Below are 20,938 nucleotides of genomic sequence, written 5' to 3' on the forward strand. Positions count from 1 at the left end.
GCCCCAGCCCTCTGATGTGCTTTATTAAGAATAGTAACAATAAGCACTTTCTTTTCATTTTCTCAGTGTATCTGCACACTAAGGGGCTGGTTTCATTATTCCTATTTTACAGATGAGGAAACTGAAGTAGAGATGCAATGTCTTGTCAGAGGTCATGTAAATGATGGGGTTTAGAACCTCACTTGAGCCCTGATCCACCAAGGCCCACAGTGCTCTGCCCTTCCCTCATTCCTAGAAGAACAGATAGGGCTCCTGTCTTGTGTCCACTCCAGGGAGCGGAGTGGACACAGTACCTTCCTGGGCCCTGGGTTTAGGAAGATCCTGAGGCTGCTCCTAGATCTGTTGTTGTTAGCCAAGGACTTCTAAAATTGCTCCAGAGGGCGACTCTTCCCCTCCCTGTGTCCTCTCTGCCTGTGAATGTTTTCTATCTGGTCAAAAGGCCCCATTAGCAAGGTTTGCCATGGCCAGGGGAGGGGAGCCGGAGGAGGGGCGCTGAGGGGTTGAGGGGGAGGGCAGTGGTTGCCAGGCTCCATTTTGTGCCTCAGCCTCTTGTGTTAACCTCTTTGGTTGTCATTGCTGTGACAAAATACCTGAGGTAATCAAATTTTAAGGAGGAAGAGTTTATTTGGGCTTACCGCTTCAGAGGTGTCAATCCATGGTTGGCTGGCGCCGTTGCTTTTGGACCTGTGGTGGAGCAGAGCATCACAGTGGGCGTCCAAGGTGGAGCAAAGCTGCTCAGTTCACGGAAACCAGGAAACAGAAAGAAGAAGGGGACAGAGTACCAATATCCCCTCCAAGGGCACACCACCAATGACCCGACTCCCTTCCACTAGTCCCCACCTCCTGAAGCGTCCATCACCTCCCCATGTGGGCCCTTGGGGGACGGTTCCGATCCACTCTGCGAGATACCACTCCACTGTCAAGCCAGCTGAGTGCATGATCCCAGAGCAGAGACAGTCCCAGGTGGCCCTTAGGGGTCCCGCCTTTGACAGGGGACACTGGTGGCATCCTTCCCAAGCACGATGAAGCATGTTCAAGGAGATAGAACCCTATTTCTTGTGCACGTGTGAGTTTAGCAGATAAACAGTCTTCCCCTTTTGGGGGAGGGGATGGCGCTTTACCTCTAGCCACATCCCAGCCCTCTTTATTTTATTCGGAGACAGGTTCTTGCAGAGTTGCCCAGGCCGCCCTGGAATTTGCCATCCTCCTGTCCCGGCCTCCCTAGAGGCTGGGGTTCCAGGGGTGTGCCTGGCAGCTGTCTTTTCATGCTAATCAGCTGATCGACCTGTTTACCGAGTTTCATTTGCATTGTTTTGAAGATTTAATCCTTTCTGGGAACATCTTGGCCTGTGTTCCCTTCAAAGCTCATTTCTTAGGTCTCTTTATTTGGGAAAAGCAGATTCCGTGTCAGAATTAGATGGAGTGTGTCTCCTTTCTATGTAATTCGCTTTGAATCGCAATGTTTTAATCCCTCCTCTCCCCTCTTTTAATAACCCAGGAGACACTCTTTCCAGTGAGTCACGCCCACTGGGAAGGCTCCTGCCTGGCTGCCTGTCAGCTGGGTCCTGGACCCATGTCAAGGGGAGATAGGAAGTGAGCTAGCCGGGTGATTCACTGAGCTGTGTTTGCAGTGTGAGAGGAACACGGGGAAGAGGGAGGGGAGGCGTGCAGCCCTCTGCACAGAGGGTGGGCTTTCTGGGGCTTCCACAGCGCTCCCGAGTAGCCCCTGGGTCCCCCCTGAGTGTCACACGCCAGGGTATTGCTGTCAGAACTTTCCCTTTTTCCCAGGAATACATGTTGACTCAGACTGGCCCCCAAACCTAACACCTCTGCACAGCACCCCCACAGCCCTGGCCCTTGCTGCCTTTCTTTCTGGAAACCATTTGCTTGGACCCCAGTTGTCACTGCCCCATTGCTGCCCAAGCAGCGGTGACAACTGCCTGCCAGGACCTGTGCCCTATAGCAGGGCAGGTGCTCCAAGAAGCTCCAGAGTGGGCAGGCCTGCCCTGGGCCCACCCTCGCCTCCCCTGCCCACTCTGCCCTCACCCTCTCCCGTAAGCTCCGGGTCCCTAAGGGAGAAAGATGGGACAGCTTGGAGCTGGATGGCTCCTCTGCCTGCGGGCGCCCAGGCCCTCTCTGCCCTCGGCCTCCCAGCTTGGAGGACTGTGGCGCCTGTGGATGATTCTCCTGTCTGCCTCATTCTTCTCCCTGGGGGCAGTGGCAACACTAAGGTGAGGCCTGACATGGGCCTCAAAGGTGTCTCCTTCCCCAGGGCTCAGCCCCCACACTCCTCCTACCCCACCAGTCTGCTCTGGCTCTTTTCTGTCAGGTCAGCTCCTGGTGGGAACCTCCCCTGAGAACCTCCCCATCCAGCCCCTCCGGAACCCCTTGGCTCACACTCATGAGAAGATCATCCTTTACCTCACCCCTAACTCACCTGGCACCTGCCTGGACTTCTTCCTGAATGATGAGATTCCAGCAAAGATTTTTATGCCTCAGAGAACTGGGTCTTATTCTGCTGGTGCAAGATTCACTCAGAGAATATCAGGCCTGTGGCAAGTGCAAGTAACAGGGATCGCGGACGAGTTCCCGTTTTCATGCATGAGTGGTGCTTGCCAGAAGCGCTGTGTCTAGACTCAGTGAGGAAGAATGTCTGGGTAGGTTAGCGGCATCTACCTGGACATGGGAGTGCGGTTGGTGGCACCCATGTTCCACGTGTTTCCTCCCTTCCCAGGGATCCCCAGAGTTGCCAGAAGGAGTGCAGAGCCTCGTTGCTACTGGCTTAGCAGGACTGGTATCCAGAAGGTTCAGGATGCCCCAGCTCCTGCTGTTGGAGGAGGGAACCTGTGGAGAGTCACCGTCCACCCGGCCAGAACTGGCTCCCCAGTGGTGTGAGCTGAGGTAGCTACAGGGAACAGCTACCAAGGCAGTTTGGTGGCTGCTGACAGACTTGCTAGGAGCACTGAAAGATGGGACAGAGGAGCAGAGCCCTAGGGAGATAGGAAACCAGTTCAGGAATTAGAATGGAAGCTGCCTGGTGGTTTTCAAAGCTGCAAATATTTGGTGATATAATTTAAGTGACAGAGTGATCCATATCCTTCTCCCAGGGAGGAGGAACAGCAAGCAGAGTAGACTCTTTTTTTTTACAATAACTTTATTTTATTTTTATTTATTTTTATGTGGTGCTGAGGATCAAACCCAGGACCTTGCACATGCGAGGCAAGCACTCTACCGCTGAGCCACAACCTCAGCCCTGCATAGACATTTTGAGGCCATCACTTTAGGAGATCTTCATCATGTGACAATAGTGGCACAAGCCACTCAGATCCTGAGATACCAAGGGCTGGCAGGTCTGCTAGGAGTGAGCCCAACATCCCAGAGGATGAGCAAAGGGACCTGCTGAGCCCTTTCTCATCTGCCCAGCGGCATCTCTTCTTCATTGATTTTTTTTTAATTGAATATTCTATCCTCCCTGGACACTAATGCAGTTTCTCTCCAGAACCAGATGTTTCAGAACATTTTCAGCCTCTTTTTATTGCTGTCAGTATAAGAAGGGAATGTGCACACACCAGAACACATGTACACACACACTCTCATACACACACACACATACATGCTCACACTAATGAATACACACTTGCACACACACTCCTTAGCATCCTGCAGCCTGTTTTCCTGGCAGCAGCTATTTTAGGAAAACAAATAGGCTGTCCAGAATTAATTTTAGCATCTCCTTGTAGGAAAAAAAAAAAAAAAAGAACAAAGCTGATGCCTTCATTCATGGAGGAAAAAAATCATCATTTCACTTCATTTAGCAGTCTGAGGAGTTCACAAAAATGGTAAAAACCATCGATTGGAAAAGGGCCAAGCAGCCAAATGTCAAACTTTTTCTAATGTACATTTTTATCAAGATATAAAATACATTCAGAAAAATGCAGACCTTCCGTGAACAGTGGCCCGACGGGTTTCCACAAAGGGCAGCACCTGTGTGACCAGCCCCCAGGTCAAGAAGCAGAGCACGGCCAGCCCCTGGGGGCCTTATCTCAGACACCACTTCCCACCAAAGCGGAACCACATCCTGACTTCTATTCCCCTCCGCATATCTTGTCTGCTTTGGAATTTTATATAAATAGAATGCCTTAGTGTTCACTTTTTGTTTTCCTTAAATTTTTTTAGATGTTAATTTTATTTATAAAGATGTTAACCTTTATTTTATTCATTTATTTATATGTGGTGCTGAGAATTGAATCCCGTGCTACCACTGAGCCCCAGCCCCAGCCCCTAGTGTACACTTTTTTTTTTTTATAAGGGTCAGGCATTTTTTAAAAATATTTATGTTTTAGTTGTAATTGGACACAATTTGTGTATTTTATTTATTTATTTTTATGTGGTGCTGAGGTTCAAACCCAGGGCCCCATATGTGCTAGGCAAGCATTCTACCACTGAGCCACAACCCCGACCTTCCCTAGTGTACACTTTTGAAGTGTCTGGTTCTTTTCACTCAACACTATTATCAGTAAAATCCATCGGTGTGGTTGAATGTAGCAACAGCCTTCATATTCCCACAGAATATTCCATCATATGAATGAAGACACCACAATTTATTTATTTATCTATTCTGATGTTGATGGATATTGCTGGCTATTAGGAATAGTGATATTATACATGTCTTTTTGTACACAAAATTATGTGCTTCTATTGAATATAAAACTAGAATTACTATCATGGGCATGAATAAACTCAATTTTAGTAAACACTGTCAAACAATTTTTTAAAGTGATTGTGCTAATTTGCTCCCTAACCAGCAGTATAGAAGAATTTTGGGTTTTCTGTAATTTTGGGTTTTCTGGTTTTTTTTCTTTTTTTGCTTAATACTTGGTATTTTCTTTTTAAAAAATGTTATTTTAGATATACATGACAGTAGGGTGTATTGTGACCTATTATACATGCATGGGGTGCAACCCATTCTAATTTTGACCCCGTCCTTGTTGTTATACATGATGTGGAGTTACACTGGTTGTATATTCATATATGTGCACATAGGAGAGTTACGTCGATGCATTCTACTGTCTTTCCCATCCCCATCCCCACTCCCTTCACTCCCCTTTGTCTGATCCAATGAACTTCTGTACTCCCCTCCCCACCCTCCCTTGTTATGGATGAGCATCCACATATCAGAGAGAACATTCAGCCTTTGGTTTTTTTGAGAGATACTTGGTATTTTCAATCCTGTGCTTCTCTAGTGTGTAGATACTGGAACTAATTTGCCTATTCTCTTTTTCAATTTACATTTCACAACTAATGATATCTACTCCCTCTTTAGAGTTGGTTGTCTTCTTTGGTGAGGTGACTACGCCTTTGCCCATGTTTTTCTGTTGGGCAGTCAGATGTTTTTTCTTAAGGATCTGTAATTGTTATTTCCTATATTCTGTTACAAGTCTCCTTGGATATGTGAATTGCAAACATCTTTACTCTGTGGCTAGCTGTCTTGCTTTCCTAACAGTTTTGAGATGAACTAAAAATTCAAAATTTAAACTGTCTAATGTATCAGGCTTGCCTTTTGTAGCTTCTGCTCTTCCAGAAATCTTTGCCTATACCATGTCCATGAGGACATTCTCCTGTTTTTTCCCAGAAGCTTTATTGGTTTACTTTCTTTCTTTCTTTTTTCTTTTTAAAGAGAGAGAGAGAAGAGAGATAATTTTTTTAATACTTATTTTTCAGTTTTCAGTGGACACAACATCTTTATTTTATTTTTATGTGGTGCTAAGGATGGAACTCAGCGCCTGGCACATGCCAGGCGAGCACGTTACCACTTGAGCCACATCCCCAGCCCCGGTTTACGTTCTTTTAAATCCACAGTTCATCTAGAAGCTTTTTCAGAATTGGTATGAGGTAGGGGTCCTGATCATGATCCTTTTTCTCCCATCAAGATGCACAATCAATCCGGCACCACTGATTGAAAAGCCCATCCTTTGTCCTCTGCTCTGTGGTTTTAATTTTGTCATTATATCAGACAGCCATCTACATGGAGGGGGATCATATCTGCACTCTCAATTCTGTACAGTTGTCTATCCTTAAATCAAGGCCACAATCTCTCTGTCTCTTGGTCTTTATAAATCTTGATCTCTAATCATGCAGGTCCACCAGCCTTCTTGTTGTTCTGCAAGATTAACTGGGCCATTCTTTATCCTTTGGATAAAGTTTGTCAATTTCAACCCCCACCTCCCCATCTTGCTGAACTCTCATTAAGAAAACATAGAACCTATAGATCAATTTGGGGAAAATTGACATATTTTAAATATTGGCTTTTACAATCCATGAAAATGCTAAAATTTACATATATATGTGTATATATATATATATATATATATATATATATATATATATTTTTTTTTTTTTTTTTTTTTTTTTTTTTTGGTATGTGGGGGGGATACTGGGTATTGAACTCAGGGGCACTCAACCACTGAGCCACATCCCCAGCCCTATTTTGTATTTTATTTAGAGACAAATTCTCACCGAGTTGCTTAGTGCCTCAAAGTTGCTGAGGCTGGCTTTGAACTTGCAATTCTCCTGTCTCAGCCTCCCAAGCCTTTGATATTACAGGCATGCACCACCGCTTCTGGCTTCCACTTATATTTTTAAATTTATCTTAATATTTATAGTTTATTATAGGTCTTACCTTTTACTAAAGGTCTTGTGCACTTTTCTTGTGTCTATTCCTAAAGGTGTGATTTATCACTTGTTTACTTAAAACATATAGAGTGTTTACCTGTTCCTAAGTGTGACTCTCACCCTGGACAGTTGCAGCAGGCACTGTGACTTATTAACTTTGTTCTCCAAGTCCACAATATTTAATATGTTCACTAAGACTGGAATGAATGATGCCTTAAACGCTCTTTAATGGGGACTGCAACATCTGAAATATTTCACTTGAACTCTGAAAACTATTCTATCGAATGTCTCATAAATACTGCAAGGATGAACAGAGTGACTTTCTGGTCAGCTGTCTGGTGTTAAATGGGAACAAATACTGCTTTAGCAAGACCCACAGAGCCTTCCAGAGCAGAAGATGATTTTAGTCCTGCTGGGTTTCCCCTTGGAGCAAATGTCAGAACCATCCCGAGAGCTGGACAAGTAACACTGGACTGAGTGTCAATGAATGACTGCTAGGGCTTGGCCAGAATAAGGAGCATAGCAATAGAGGACATAGGACATTGGCAGAGAGTCACCTGAGCAGCAGAGCTGTCAGCAAAGGCATTCCTTGGAGATAAATTGTGGGTGAGTGGAGGGAAGGACAGGTGAGGTGGAAGCTGGGCAGTTGGCAGGCGCCAGATCATCCATCCAGTTGACCTGCCCAACACTGTATAAGCGAAAGAGGTATTGAGTGGACACAGGAAGTAGAGAAAATGCAGACCCATCTCCAAGAGCTCAAGTCTGGACAAAGTGCGTGCTTAAGGGGTCAGCAACCTAACCACTGTGGTGGGTGTACTGAAACGCCGTTACCCGTGTTCTGCTCCCCACATGTTGAAGTAGAACATTAGAGAGCACGCCGAGGCAGGCATATAGAACAGGGTTTATTTAAAAAGGGGGTCACATAGACTTCTCCCAGGAGGCAGAAGGGGGCCATGGCTGGTGTCCTGGTATCCCCAGAAGTGAGGGTGTTCTGCCTTTTTATATGTCCTAGGCTTCCTTTGTCCTCCTGCTCTCTCCCCCTAATCTCTCTCCTTCTTAGTTGGTGACTAGGCCCAGGAGATGCTCAGTAGGATGGCCAAAAGGTAGGAAAGAGGGGCTGGAGGGGCAGGGGTGGGGGGTGGGGGGATGATCCAGGCAGGTAGGGGCCCAGGGCAGATTAATTTGCTGTTCAGTCTGCTCATGTTGCTTCATTAACAGTTCTTTAGGATGGGCTGTATTGGCTGGGTTTGGGACATTAACATTTCAATCTCCAAACTGGTTTGGTCTGTTTTCTTCCATCTCTCTATGCTGACTATCTGTTTTTTTTTTAATTCTGGCTTCTGTACCAGTTCAGCCGGCCTGCTGGATGGGAGGAACTGACCTGGAAGTGACCGTGTGTGGTGGCAGCAGGATTAGTTCATTTACCACATTTTGGAGTTGGGAGCCAGCAGGCCATTTCCTGTTTCATAGATTCCAGAAAGTGCCCAGGTGTTCTATACAAGTTACCTTTTGACAAAAAGCCATCTTCTCTCCTCTTTTTGAGTTATTGTCCCAAAATATGTAATTTTTTTTCAAAATTCACTTTAAAACTTAGTATGTTATTTCAAATATTTTTCAAATATGCTAAGTAATTTTTAACTCCAGATCTTTTTTTTTGGGGGGGGGTACCAGAGATTGAACTCGAGGCTGGACAGTTGACCACTGAGCCACATCCCCATCCCCAGCCTTTTTTTGTATTTTATTTAGAAACAGGGTCTCATTGAGTTGCTTAGTGCCTCACTACTGCTGAGGCTGGTTTTGAACTACGTGATCCTTCTGTCTCAGCCTCCCAAGCCTCTGGGATTACAGGCGTGCGCTGCTGCACCCAGCTAACTCTAGATCTTTTTTATTGTGATTAAAATATACATTGCATAAAACTTACCATTGCAAGCATTTTTATGTGGGTTCAAAGGCACTGAGTGATCTCCAGCACCTTCATTCCCCAGCCTGATGCTGACTCCCTCTTCTCCCAGCCTCTGCTGCTCTTGGTCTCTAGCCTCCTGCTTGCTCTAGAGAGGAATCCTTTGCCTTTCATGTCAGCCTTCTTCACCTGGCATAATGCCCCCGAGCTTTGTTCACATAGCAGCAGTGTCAAAATACCAAAGTGTGAATTTTATCACCCAAATTTGAAGTGCTGGATCTAGCAGACTGTGGGGCTCCCCTTCACTGGAGGGCAGGGAACGCCAGCCTGGCAGGATGGAGAGGGGCTGGGGAGCTGAGGGAGAGCATCTCTGGAATCCCAGCCTGTGCCTTTGGGGGGAGCCTTGCCCCAGGCTCTGTCTCTCAGGAGGGCTGTAGGGGGGTTGCCTTGAGAGGGGACCAGAGTCAACCTGGGTATGTCAAGGAACTGAGAAGTGTGGTCCTTAAAAGGGACATGTCTAAGGGTTTCTCAGTGAACTTGAGGAAGCAGACACCATAGCTTGAAGTTTGTCCCCCGTAGTGCTAAACCAAGGGAGATCTTTGCACAGACAGGACTCAGCCCCAGGTGAGTCCACCCCACCGAGGTACCCATACAAAGGCGTCCCCAGACTGAGCAGCCAGCCGCCTGCTCCCACTGTGTATGACATGAGGCCAATGCCCTGGCCTCCAGGCCCAGAGTGGAGATGCCTCTGCACCCAGGCAGTCAAGAGGCACCAGGTGAGGTGGAAAGGCCCCGGGCTGGACCTCCCAGACTCTAGGAGCAAGGAGTGGGCCACACCCCTCTGGTCCTTTGAGATTTTAGAAAATTAGAAGCTGAGTACACCGTTGCCTTCCTTGGATGTGGCCCATGGCTTGGGTGACTTAGTGGCATTATGATCACCAGGAGTGATTCCATGCTCCAGATTGTTTGGGGTTGAGAGGACAATGGTGGTACTCACAAGGTGCTGAGGACCCAATGGGTAGCTGTGCCAAGCTCCTCTCAAGCACTGTCACCTTGACGTCCCCCCTCCACCCAAAGAGGCACGGGTGGCTATTGTTCCCACTTGACAGAGAAGGACAGTGAAGCTCAGAGAGGCTCAGACACATGACCGATGCTGGCTGGACCAGGATGGGACCTTGGCTGGTCTGACTCCAGGACCCAGCTTGGTTGGATGACAGCCCACCCGTGATCTCTCCAGTTCAGCCATGACAGTGGGCATCCCTGCCACTTCCCCAAGAGGTCATCAAGCCTCGTTGCCTAACCACAAAGCTCTTCCCATATCCTCTGGGACAGGAGGGCTGTCCAGAGAGATCCTGGGTGATCCTTGGGGTCTGAGTGCCTCTCAAGGGAGGTTCAGGGCCTGGGTCCTCCTCTTGCCCAGCAGCCTCCCCTCCAAGCAGAGCAGCGGAGCTGGTGCTGCGGCTTCTGGGTTGGAGTTTCCCTTCTGGGGTGGCATCTGATTATATTTAAGCTGCAGCTCCAGCTGGTACCCACAGCCTCAGCCTGGGCTGGGGAAGCCCTTGCCACGCGGACTGGTTCATTCCCCAGAGTGCTCAGTGAGGCTGGGGAGTGCTGTGCCAGCTTGTGCCCTTCCTCCTTGACCTCTGCTGCCAGCCACCATGCCTTCCCCATGCTCCCCTGTTGAATGGTGAAGGAGGCAGAGAAGGTGGTGGCGTCCAGGTCAGGAGGTGGAAGGGACCTGAGTGTTACTTGTCTAAGACACCTGTGTTCTTAGGGCACCCTGGGTGATGGTGGGAGGGTTCCAGAACCAATAACCCCAGAGTCCTGCAAGTATTGGCCTTCCTTTATTTAGCCTCATCGTCACCCCCAGAAACAGGCACGTAGTAGGTTTTAGAAATCTCATTGAATGGGGTCGAACGCATTTGTCATGTACCCTTCCCCCTCTGACAAATCTGGGCACCCCAGGCCCATCTGCTGAGCTCACTGACATGGAGAGGAGCTGGGAAGTCCCAGGAATTCCCGGATCCCAGGAAGGCTAGTGGTTCTGGGCAGGTTGGCAGGCACCCCCAACCAAGGCGAGATGGGCCAAGAGGCATCCATCCGGTCCAGCTGGGACAGGGTGTGATTTGGATTCTCAGTTTATGGAAAAATAATCCCAAAGTGCCCTTGGCTGGTTTTATGCAGGATCTGTCTCAAGGGAATGACTTTGCATTTCCAAAGGGACTTGGAAAAATTACCCCCCATTGTCCCTATTTGTGAAAAATGACCGTTTTATGAAGCAAATTATTTCAAAACAGGGATGGTGGATGTGTCTGTGTGTGCATGACCTCTCAAGGGGAATTTGATCATCTCCAGCCAGCTCTGACCTTCAGCCTGTGTGGAAATTAATTGGCATTTAGCACCAACTGGCTGTTGCAGAACTTTTGGTAAAGTCAGCTGCTGAAACCAGCCACACTCATGCCCACCCTTCTTTTCTTTGTAATTCTACTGGAATTTTTTTTTTTTTTTTTTTGGTGCTGGGGATTGAACCCAGGGCCTTGTGCATTCGAGGCAAGCACTCTACAACTGAGCTACATCCCCAGCCCCCAGAAAACTTTTGAAGGGCCTGATTTGGTCACTTGCTGCAAGGGCACTATCTGTAGGGAGGGGTCAGATGCCCCATCTGTAAAATGGGCTGATGATTGTTGCCCTGTCTGTACCACAGGAAGTTTGTGAGACTCGGGGGACAAAAGGTGGATCAAAATCCTCTGTCACCATGTGTTCCCATCAGTCACTTAACATGTGTTTACACTATGTGCAGAGCTCTCAGGGAGGAGGCGGGACGTAGCCACTTGTCTAATGACACTCTCTGGGGTTTGAGTCACAAGTGTTCTCTAAGCTGCCTCCTGCTTCCTCGCCTACCCCACCCAGAGACCCGGTGCCATCTGCCCCTGCTGCTGAAACCACTAGTCTATGGCCGGGCTGTTGGTAGCGCTCTCCCATTCCAGAAGGAAGCATCCTGAAGGGCTTCTGTTCTTCTCTGTGCCTCTGCTAAGCTTTCCCAAGAAGTGCTGCTTTCTGGACCGAGACATAGGACAGAGCTGGCTGCCGCTCTTCCTTTGCTTGCGTCTGCACAGCATCACTAGCGGTAAGTGTCACCCCTGTGCCAGGAAAGCAGCTGGGGACCTGCCCCACCCCTCAGCCACTCCCAAGAAGCCCTACCAGATGTTTCCAAAGGAACCAGCTAGAATCTAGCATTGTCACTTCCGAGCTGTGTGACTTTGGGAGCATCAAGTAACCTCTGGTCTCAGTTTCCTTGTCTATAAAATGGGGATAATCAGAGGTTCTGTGACATGGGGTGACGGACAGAGGTGGCTCTCCATGGTGAAGCAGGGCACAGCTGCCAGGGCCGTTTCCTTGCCATAGGATTGTGGGAAATGCCTCAGCAGGGGATTGACCTCTAGGTCACTTGTTTGGCATTTCCAGAGAAAAATTGGATCAATTGAACAAGTTGTCCAGCAGTTCAAGTCCTGTGGAGAAGGAAGTGTGGGTCTTGGTGTTGTGGATCCCACACTTGTGGTCAAGTGCTGGGTCTTTGGAAACTGTTGGTGGCCACCGTGCCCCTGTGCTGCTGCCCGCTCTGCACTGCAGAGCTCACCCGGCTCTGCCTTTCACAGGACTCAGAGGTTGCATATGGTCACGTGATGGCACCTTCCGTTCCCTGTCCCCCCTTGGCGTGCATATCCAAACATCAAGTCCTCCTGGAACAAACATACAGCAAAGCAGGAGACCATGAGGGGAGCGCTCTAAAATGTGTTGGGCTCATATTTGGCTGAATTTAGGCAGCATTGCAGACTGGGACCTAATGCTTTCAATTCCCCTTTACTGCATCTATCAAGGACAAATTTTTTAATATTTTTTTGGTGATGGTACTGGGGATTAAACTCAGAGACACTCTACCATTGCACTACATCCCAAGCCCTTTAAAAAAAAAAATGATTATTTTGAGATAGGGTCTCACTCATTTGCCAGGCTGGTCTTGAACTTGCGAAATCCCTGCCTCAGCCTCCCCAGGTGCTGGGATTACAGATGTGATCCACTGCTGCCCTCAGGGATAAATCCTTAAAGTGAACACCCGGAGGACAAACTGTTCAACTGATCTAAAAACTCTAGGTCTGTGCCCCAAAGCCAGATTATATTCCCTTGGCCTCATGCTGTGGGTACAGGGGAGTCAAGTGAGACTTGGAAAGTTGGGGAATATATTCTAGGCAGGACAGGAAGCCACCCAATGAGATCTTTGCCCTCTTAGAGGATATTTGAGAACTTTTCAAAGCCATTTTCTTTTTTTTTTTTTTCCTTTTTTGAATTTTTTAAAAATATTTAGTTTTTAGTTGTAGGTGGACACAATATCTTTATTTTTATGTGGTGCTGAGGATCGAACCCAGTGCCTCACACATGCTAGGTGAGCACTCTACCACTGAGCCACCACCCAGCCCTCAAATCCATTTTCATCTGTCCACATGTACTAAGTAGCTCTGAAACCCCGGGATGGCTGAGGGAGTCGGGTTGTTTTGTCCAAGTTGCTTTAGATGCTCCAACAACACCTTGCCAGGCAGGATTGCAGCCAGGGCACTGTGAACGCTGGGGTGGGGGTGGGTATTCTGTAACTGAAGCACACCTCATGGATGCCCATGGAGACCTAGGGAAAATATGGGAAGAAAAATAAAAACAGAAGCAAATTTGAATCAGCAATACACAGCCTAAAATCTTCTTCACCACTTCTTTTAATATTTTGGTAATATTGTGAGGATAGAAATCTCTTTGAAGCATGTGGGTGAAGCTGCACTTTGAGGACCATTGATGGCCTCTCCTTTCTCTAGTTCCCCAAGCACCCTCCAGGATCACAGGGCACTGATGTCTTTTTGTAGGATTGTTGGGAATATATTTCTATTAAAAGATCATAGGTTGCTTTTTAAAGCATTAATATGTAGCAACGAGAATTTCCCGCTGAAGTTGAAATTGCTCTCTGATTTGGAGTGAATTCATTCATTCCTTTGAAAGTTCACTGGTATTTTATTTTTTCTTTTTGGTACCAGGATTGAACCCAGCGGCACTTTAACCACCCAGCCACACCCTAGCCCTTTTGATTTTTTATTTTAGGACAGGATCTCAGTAAGTTGCTTAGGGCCTTTCTAAGTTGCTGAGGCTAGCTTTGAACTTGTGATCCTCCTGCCTCAGCCTCCTAAGCCTCTGGGATTACAGGTGTGCACCACTATGCCCTGCTTATTGTTATAAATTTTTTTAAAAGAAAATTCATTTGGAATATAAAAGAACCAGACTCTGTACACCACCACAGTGATTCCGAGTTGTCTTCTTCCCATTTTATCAACCCAAATTTGAAGGAGACCTGCCCCTTCCTTCCCTTGGCTCCTGACATCTTCTTTTTTCTTTCTGTGAGATTTTGGAGGTTCTGTTATGAATGAAACCGTAAATATGTTCTCCTTGTGCTTCTCTCAAGGCAGGGATCTGGAGGAGTTAAGGCACATTAACTTCTTTCCCGAGTCCTGGCTGATCCGGGTTACAGCCAACCATTACCACGCAGTGAGTCTGCTCATCAAGGAAAAAAATCACCCGAATTTATTGCCTCTTTGACTTTGCCTTTTCTGAAGATGGTTTCATGTGTGCCACCTCTGGGTCTTTGAGGCCTGGATCCTCCTCCAGGGGAATCAGGGAGAGCTGGGCCTGGGAAGGAGAGGAGGGAGGAGGCCCAGCCTGGGAGTCCTGGTGTTCAAGGCCTGTGCTCTGATGGTCTGCAGCAGGGGGGCTCCAGTCACCCCAGCCTCCAGGGCCCCCACTAGACATGAACGTATTATGTGCTTATAATTGAAATTTTTCAACATGCAGAGAAACAGAAAATAAATACCCTTAGACCCATCACCCAAAGACAACCGCTGTTGACATCTTATGATATTTATTATCTTTAAGTCTTTTTAAAATATATAATGTACTCAAGTATATGTACTTCCTAACACCTTTCTTAATGGCTGCCAACCCTTTCACCCACAGAATGTGCCAGAGCTACTGTTATTGAACTTTCCCTTATTATAGAAAATGTATAGTGTTTCTAATTGTTTATTGTTATAAATGATCATATGGGGAACATATTTTTACATCACCATTTATTTTTCTGTGCTTTGAATTGTTGCCTTAGAGGAAATACTGGCTCTAAAAGGAATGTGCATATTTGTTCTTGATAGATATTAACAAATGTTGGGACAAAATCACTCTTTCTTCAGAAATAAATGAATATGCCTGGCTTTGTACATCCTCAACAATATAGAGCATTTTAATTTCAAATGACTTTTATTGACCGTGAAGGGGACAATGGAATCTCAGTTTTGAGTATACATTTCCTTTATTACTAGTAAATATGAATATTTTTCCAGGCCAGCATGTCCCTCTTTGTGAATTATCTATGCAAACTGCCATATTTCTCATGGGTTTCTAATCAAGCATTTTTAGAGATGAAGCTGGGCATTGTTCAAGGTCTGAAGATGCATGAGTCACTAGTTAAAATGCAACCAGCTCAACAAATGCCTTTTGTGATGGCAAACCAGCCTCCAAGTTCCACCCTCCTTGCACATTAGAAATGACTTCATGAATGGTGCTTCTCTGGGACAACTCAGAAGGAGGCTGTAACAGAGCACCCCAGGGACAGTCTCTGAGGCTGACACCTCAGGAAGTCCCCACAGACTCTCTCTTCTCCCCTCTGCCACTTCCTTCCCTTTGCCAGTAGCTGCCAGTGTCATCCTGCTGGGGACACCCCACCCCATCCCCGCTGCCCTGTATGTGGAGTTGGTTATGGGGCTCTTACTTGTTCTGGACTTTCTGACCGTGGCCATTCTCGGCCTCATTACTGAGATCCTGATGTGTACATTTTATTTCCCCAGTGAGACTGCTCAGGGATTTTTCTTTTTCTTCTCTCTGTTTTCTCTGGAAATATCGAGCACAGGGCCCAACACATAGTAGGTTTTCCATAAATTCTTGTGGACCAGATGAATGGCTGGACAGAGGGTCTGGAGATGGAACTCCTCCCAGTACATGGTGGTGGTGGCTGGGGAGACCCAGGAAGATGGGGAGAGGCGACAGAGGCTCCTTTCCACTGATGGTAAGCCGCGTGCATTTCCCTTTCAGCTGGAGAGCGGAGGTGACATGGCCCACCTGAAAGATCTGACCACCCAGGCTGTGAGATTTGGGCTGCTTTTTGACCAGGTGCTGAGAACTGGACTCAAGCAAGGGGAAGAACCGTGCCCTGCACTTGATCAAGGACCTCTGTAGGGCAGGCCATGATCTTTTCTCCTCTGATAGGAGAGTCAGGGGCTCCCAGAACAGGAGCCTGCGACAGGACATCCAGAAGTCCAACCCGTGTACCCCAGATTTTCCCAGGATAGACTGTCATGGTTTCCCCAGGATAGAAGAGTGTCTTCCTGGGATCCAAGTCTTTCCATTCTAAACCCAGGAAAGTCCCGGGAAACGGATGAGGAGTTGACTCTCCCAATTTCTCACAAACATGGATGCCTCCCAACAGGCTAGACAAGCCTCCACTCCAAGTCTGTGTTGGAGCTTGCAAGGGTGTACTTATTCCCAGCAGCTACTTTGACGAACCCCACTGGGGGCCAAGGAGCTGGGGTGAAGGCGTCCTGGTGTTCAAGCATGGGGAGCATCTACAGCCAGTGTCTGCTGTCTGTGCTTCCGGTGATGGGCACAGGCTACCAGTCTCCTTCCATCTCCCTAACCTATTAAGCCCAAGTTTTCAATTCTGCAAATATTTCAACAAAATTGATACAGGAGTGTGGAAATGGGTTAGAAACCATAATCTGGAGCTCATATCTAGCATTATATTAATTAGCATTATAAGTATTATATCATACTATAATTATATTATTTTTATAATTATATTAAGTAATTATTATACATATTATATACTATATTTAAGTTTTTATAGGTGTTCCACATCTGGGATGATGGTACAAAATGGGCTAAAGGCATTCCAGGAGGGATCACCAAAGAATTCAATGTCTCAAGGACTGGGGAATCCCAAATCTTTCATCTGAGAGAATCCCCTGGATCAGCCCTCTGGTTGCAGAGACCCACCTAAGTGGGTCTGTAGATTGCAGGAGCAAGTACCTTGAGCAGGGAGTGCCTCTTAGGTCCATAAAATTGGAACAAAACACTTTGTTTCAAAGGTCTGCAAAGCCCAGGTCACCTAGGAACATACCTAACTCATGCCTTTCCTCATTAAGGAACATGCAGAGTGAACATATTGTCCCTACTCAGTATCGACTACTAACTCCTACTAACTGTACTGTTGGTAGTAATAATAATCAATATTAACCTGCCAAAAAATTGATGATGTCTGTCTAAGTCAGCTTTTTCATTGCTGTGACCAAAGAACCTGATAAAAAAATTTTAGAGAACGAAAAGTTTATTTGCGGCTTGGGGTTCAAAGATCTAAGTCCATAGGTAGCTGACTCCATTTCTCTGGGCCTAAGGTGAGACAGAACATCATGGCAGAAGAGTATGGTGGAAGAAAGCAGAAAACATGGCACCAAGAAGCAGAGAGAACTCCACTTACCCAGGGCAAAATATGAACCCCAAAGGCACACCCCCAGTGACCCATGTCCTCCAGCCACACCCTACCTACCTACAGCTACCACCCAGTTAATCCATTCAAGTGGATTAATCCACTGATTGGGTTAAAGCTCTAACAAAATAACCAGATCATTTTACCTTTGAACCTTCCTGTGTTGTTTCACACGTGAGCATCTACGTCATAACAAAGTCATCACTTGGCTTCCCCGTGCTTCCGGGGCTGGAATTGCTATTGCATTTCCACTTTCAGGTCCCTTGTCAATGAGTCGCTTTTGGTGTCACTCCAGTTTGCCGTCCCCTTGCCTTGGAATACTGAAGATCGCCCTCCTTTACTTGGTTGCTTCTCTCTCCCTCTGTAGGAGAACACCATTCATTCAAAGATGATTTCTATATATGGATTCTTCTTTGAGATAAAGGGAATCAAACATGACACTACCTCTTACAGTTTTTACATGCAGGTAAGGACAGCACCGAACCGTTACGTCTCTGATACAAGTACCTACAGTCTGTCAATTTGTACTGATCAATAATGGTTGATTGATTAGTAATTCACATGGACTGTATCGTAAGTGCTCATACACCTGATGTCATTTGATTTTTATTACCACCTCAGGAGATAGGTATTGTGAGCTGAGGAGGATCTCAAGATTGGGTGACTCCATGTTTGCACGTCCTCTGCGGAAAAACCAGGGTTGAATTTCGGTCTTCTGCCTCTCCATCTAGGATTTAATTCATCTTTGATTTGTACTCAATGGGTGGTGTCCTTCTTCCATGGAGGCAATGCAGAGTGCCTACCAGTGGGAAGGGGCAGTGGGCGGGATGCTGAGGAGTCAGTGCTCCTGCTGGACCCTTACGAGAGGCAGGGGACAGCTATAATGAGCAGAGAGGTAGTCAGACTGCCTGGTGCGCAGTATGAGCTGGGAAATTCCCCTGAACCTCCCACCTATAAGATGGGAAAGGTCACAAGACCCGCCTCACCAGGATGGCTTTGGGCATTGGTGCACTGATTTGTGCAAAGGGCTTGGAACAGGGTCTGTCGCGGAAGGCACTCTGTGTTTTTGTTTTGTTTGATGCTGAGGGCCTCCTGTATGCTAAGCCTGTGCTCTCCCTCTGAGCTAATCCCTGTCCAACAGTGTGAGTGTCAGCACTGACGATGGTTATGACTAACCTCTGTGATTAAGGGCTGCTGTGGTCCGCGTAGGATCTACATTGCAGTCTCTCTTCTGTACCATTTGCAAGCTTCCTGACTTAATCTTCACATCATCACTGCCAGTCTCTGAACCTAAAAAAGGGGGAGCTTTGAATGACTGGCTGAATGGGTGGATAAACGAACAAATGATGGCTCTGAGTTTTATTCCCGGTGCTCTCACCTTCTGGAAGGGCAAGTCTCTTCCTTGGGCCTCCATTCTGGTCTCCAGTCACTCAGGCATCTCCCTACCCAGGGGGTTTTATTGGATAGAAAAGATGGGTCATGGAATACCACCAGTCTAAAGGCTGTAGGAATCCTGGGTCAGGGTTTCTCCTCACTCAGGAACATGCAGAAGCAACAACAGAGCTTGACCGGGTGTTTTTCTGGGTTGGCCGAATCCCGGTCCATCTGACAGCGGTCTGTGTATGGTGAGGGCAGACTCAGTAGTGGCCTTCAGGAGCTGATGCCATTTGGGAAGTGCCCCCTGCTGTCTGCACACAGGAAGGGTCTATGTGCCCAGAACAGGGTTCCACCCACCCTGGTCACCCCAGTCACAGGTCCACCTGGAATGGGTCATTCTCTTTGCAGAGAATAAGGCACACAGACTTGGATTCCCCCTCTACCGTCTGCGAGCACAGCGCTGTCAGCCTGAAGTCAGAGCGTCTGGTGAAGTATGAGATCCGAGCCCAGACCCTGGTGGAAGGCAAGTGGCAGGAGTTCAGCACTAACCAGATCACACAGAAGTTCGGCTTCGTCCAGCCGTGCTGCAAAAGCCACGTGAGCATTCCTTTCAGTCTCATTTCTCTTTGATCTCCTTTTGCTCCTTCTCTCTCCCATCCCATTTTGGGAGCCCCTGGCTTCCAGTCATCCACAGGAGGGCAGCTGGGACTGCACAGAAGCCAGAGAAGACTTCTCAGTCCCACGGCCCGTCAGAATCACCTGGGCCTAGAAACACTCAAGCCTCCCCAGAGCAGGAGACCACATGCTGCATGAATGAGGCCTGGTTTTTTGTTTTGTTTTTTGTATTAAGGAGTGAATCCAGGGGCGCTTAACCACTGAGCCACATCCCCAGCCCTTTTTTGTATTTTATTTAGAGACAGGGCCTCACTAAGCTGCTGAGGCTGGCTTTGAACTCGCGATCCTCCTGCCTCAGCCTCCCAAGCCATCGGGTTGACAGGTGTGCACCACCACGGCTGGCTGAGGCCTGGGGTTTTCATAAATGCCTCCCAGGTTACTTCCTGTGCTGTTGGAAATCAGGATAGCAACTTTCTTTGTGGACTAAGTGAGGCAGTGGGATATTAATGGGTGAGAACATGAAGGAGACTTGCCGCAGTCTCTGGCTGGGCACAAATCACGAGTCTCCACACAGCTTGTAGATTCAAACAGCAATTCTTTATTCCCGATCTCACACCGGCCGTCTACAAACACGCTCTGGGGGAATCCACGTTCTCTGCCCAAATCCACTTCTCCCAAATCCACTACTCTGCCCAAATCCACACCGTATGGGCTTCAGTCTCCCAAAATATACTGTCTGACCCTAAGCACTCAAGAGGAACTCAGCAGCAGGATACGCCCTATTCTAAAGGGGGAACACCCTAATCTCCTATTATGCTAAACTGCCCTATTCTAAAGGGGGAACACCCTAATCTCCTATTATGCTAAACCGCCCTATTCTAAAGGGGGAACACCCTAAACACGGATCCTGCCCTGGTCCTTGAGCAAGGTCACCTTTCAGAAGTCCTTCCACTAGACAGCATGGGAGTAAGCTGGCAAGGAATTTGTCATACCTACTTGGCTGATGGCTCCCAGCAGAGACTTCTGAGGGCTGCAGGTGTGTGTGTGTGTGTGTGTGTGTGTGTGTGTGTGTGTACACTAGGGATGGAACCCAGGGCCTTGCATCTGCCAGGTAAGGGCACTACCTGTGAGCCAGGTCTCTAGCCCCTTGCAGACATCCCCTACCTTGGGGAGGCGGGAGCTGCACAGACATTCTGGCTTTGCGAAAACTCCCAAGTGCACTCAAGACTTGTTGACTTTGCTGTATTTAAAGTATGCCTAGAATTTTAAGAGTCTTTAACCACCCTCCCCGCCCAAGGTGATCACGAAGTGCAACAGGGCTGGGAACTGCCCACTGTTATGGTGGAGGGGCCTCCCTGTCCCCATCCTGGAGGATATGAGTTGTGTTCTTGTCCTAAAATTCCCATTTGCTTTGTTCTGGTTCATATTTTAGGCCCTGAAAATCCAAACTGTGGGCATCCCAATCTATGCAAGTTTTGCATTCATCTTCCCACTATCTTGACAGTTTCCAGAAGATTCTATGGGATTCCCCCGACGTGGGTCTGCATAAAAGGAAATAAAATGACATTAAAGGGGACTCCAGTGTGCAGCTGACTGTCCTAGTTAGCAGTGTTTCCTTAGAACTTTTGTCCTCACTTGAGGATAGAAAGGCCACTTGCCATCCTTGGCCCCAGAGCACCCCAAATCCCGCTTCCCAGGGGTGTGATGGGAGCACCTGCATCCACAGGCCTCAGAATTTTCCTTCTGCTGGC

General features: G+C 47.5%; 1 protein-coding gene across 1 annotated transcript in view; it reads left to right on the forward strand.

Moving 5' to 3' along the window:
• Window positions 1-20,688, forward strand: part of Btbd16 (BTB domain containing 16) — a 51,754-nt gene extending 31,066 nt beyond the window's left edge. The window contains exons 12-17 of the mRNA XM_077105361.1: window positions 11,608-11,703; window positions 14,074-14,152; window positions 15,746-15,823; window positions 17,563-17,661; window positions 18,981-19,169; window positions 20,620-20,688. Coding sequence (XP_076961476.1) covers window positions 11,608-11,703; window positions 14,074-14,152; window positions 15,746-15,823; window positions 17,563-17,661; window positions 18,981-19,169; window positions 20,620-20,688 — 610 coding nt within the window. The remainder of the gene's footprint in view (window positions 1-11,607; window positions 11,704-14,073; window positions 14,153-15,745; window positions 15,824-17,562; window positions 17,662-18,980; window positions 19,170-20,619) is intronic.
• The last annotated feature ends 250 nt before the right edge of the window (window positions 20,689-20,938 follow it).

This window comes from Callospermophilus lateralis, chromosome 15 (genome assembly GCF_048772815.1).
Source record: "Callospermophilus lateralis isolate mCalLat2 chromosome 15, mCalLat2.hap1, whole genome shotgun sequence".
Lineage (NCBI taxonomy): Eukaryota > Metazoa > Chordata > Mammalia > Rodentia > Sciuridae > Callospermophilus > Callospermophilus lateralis.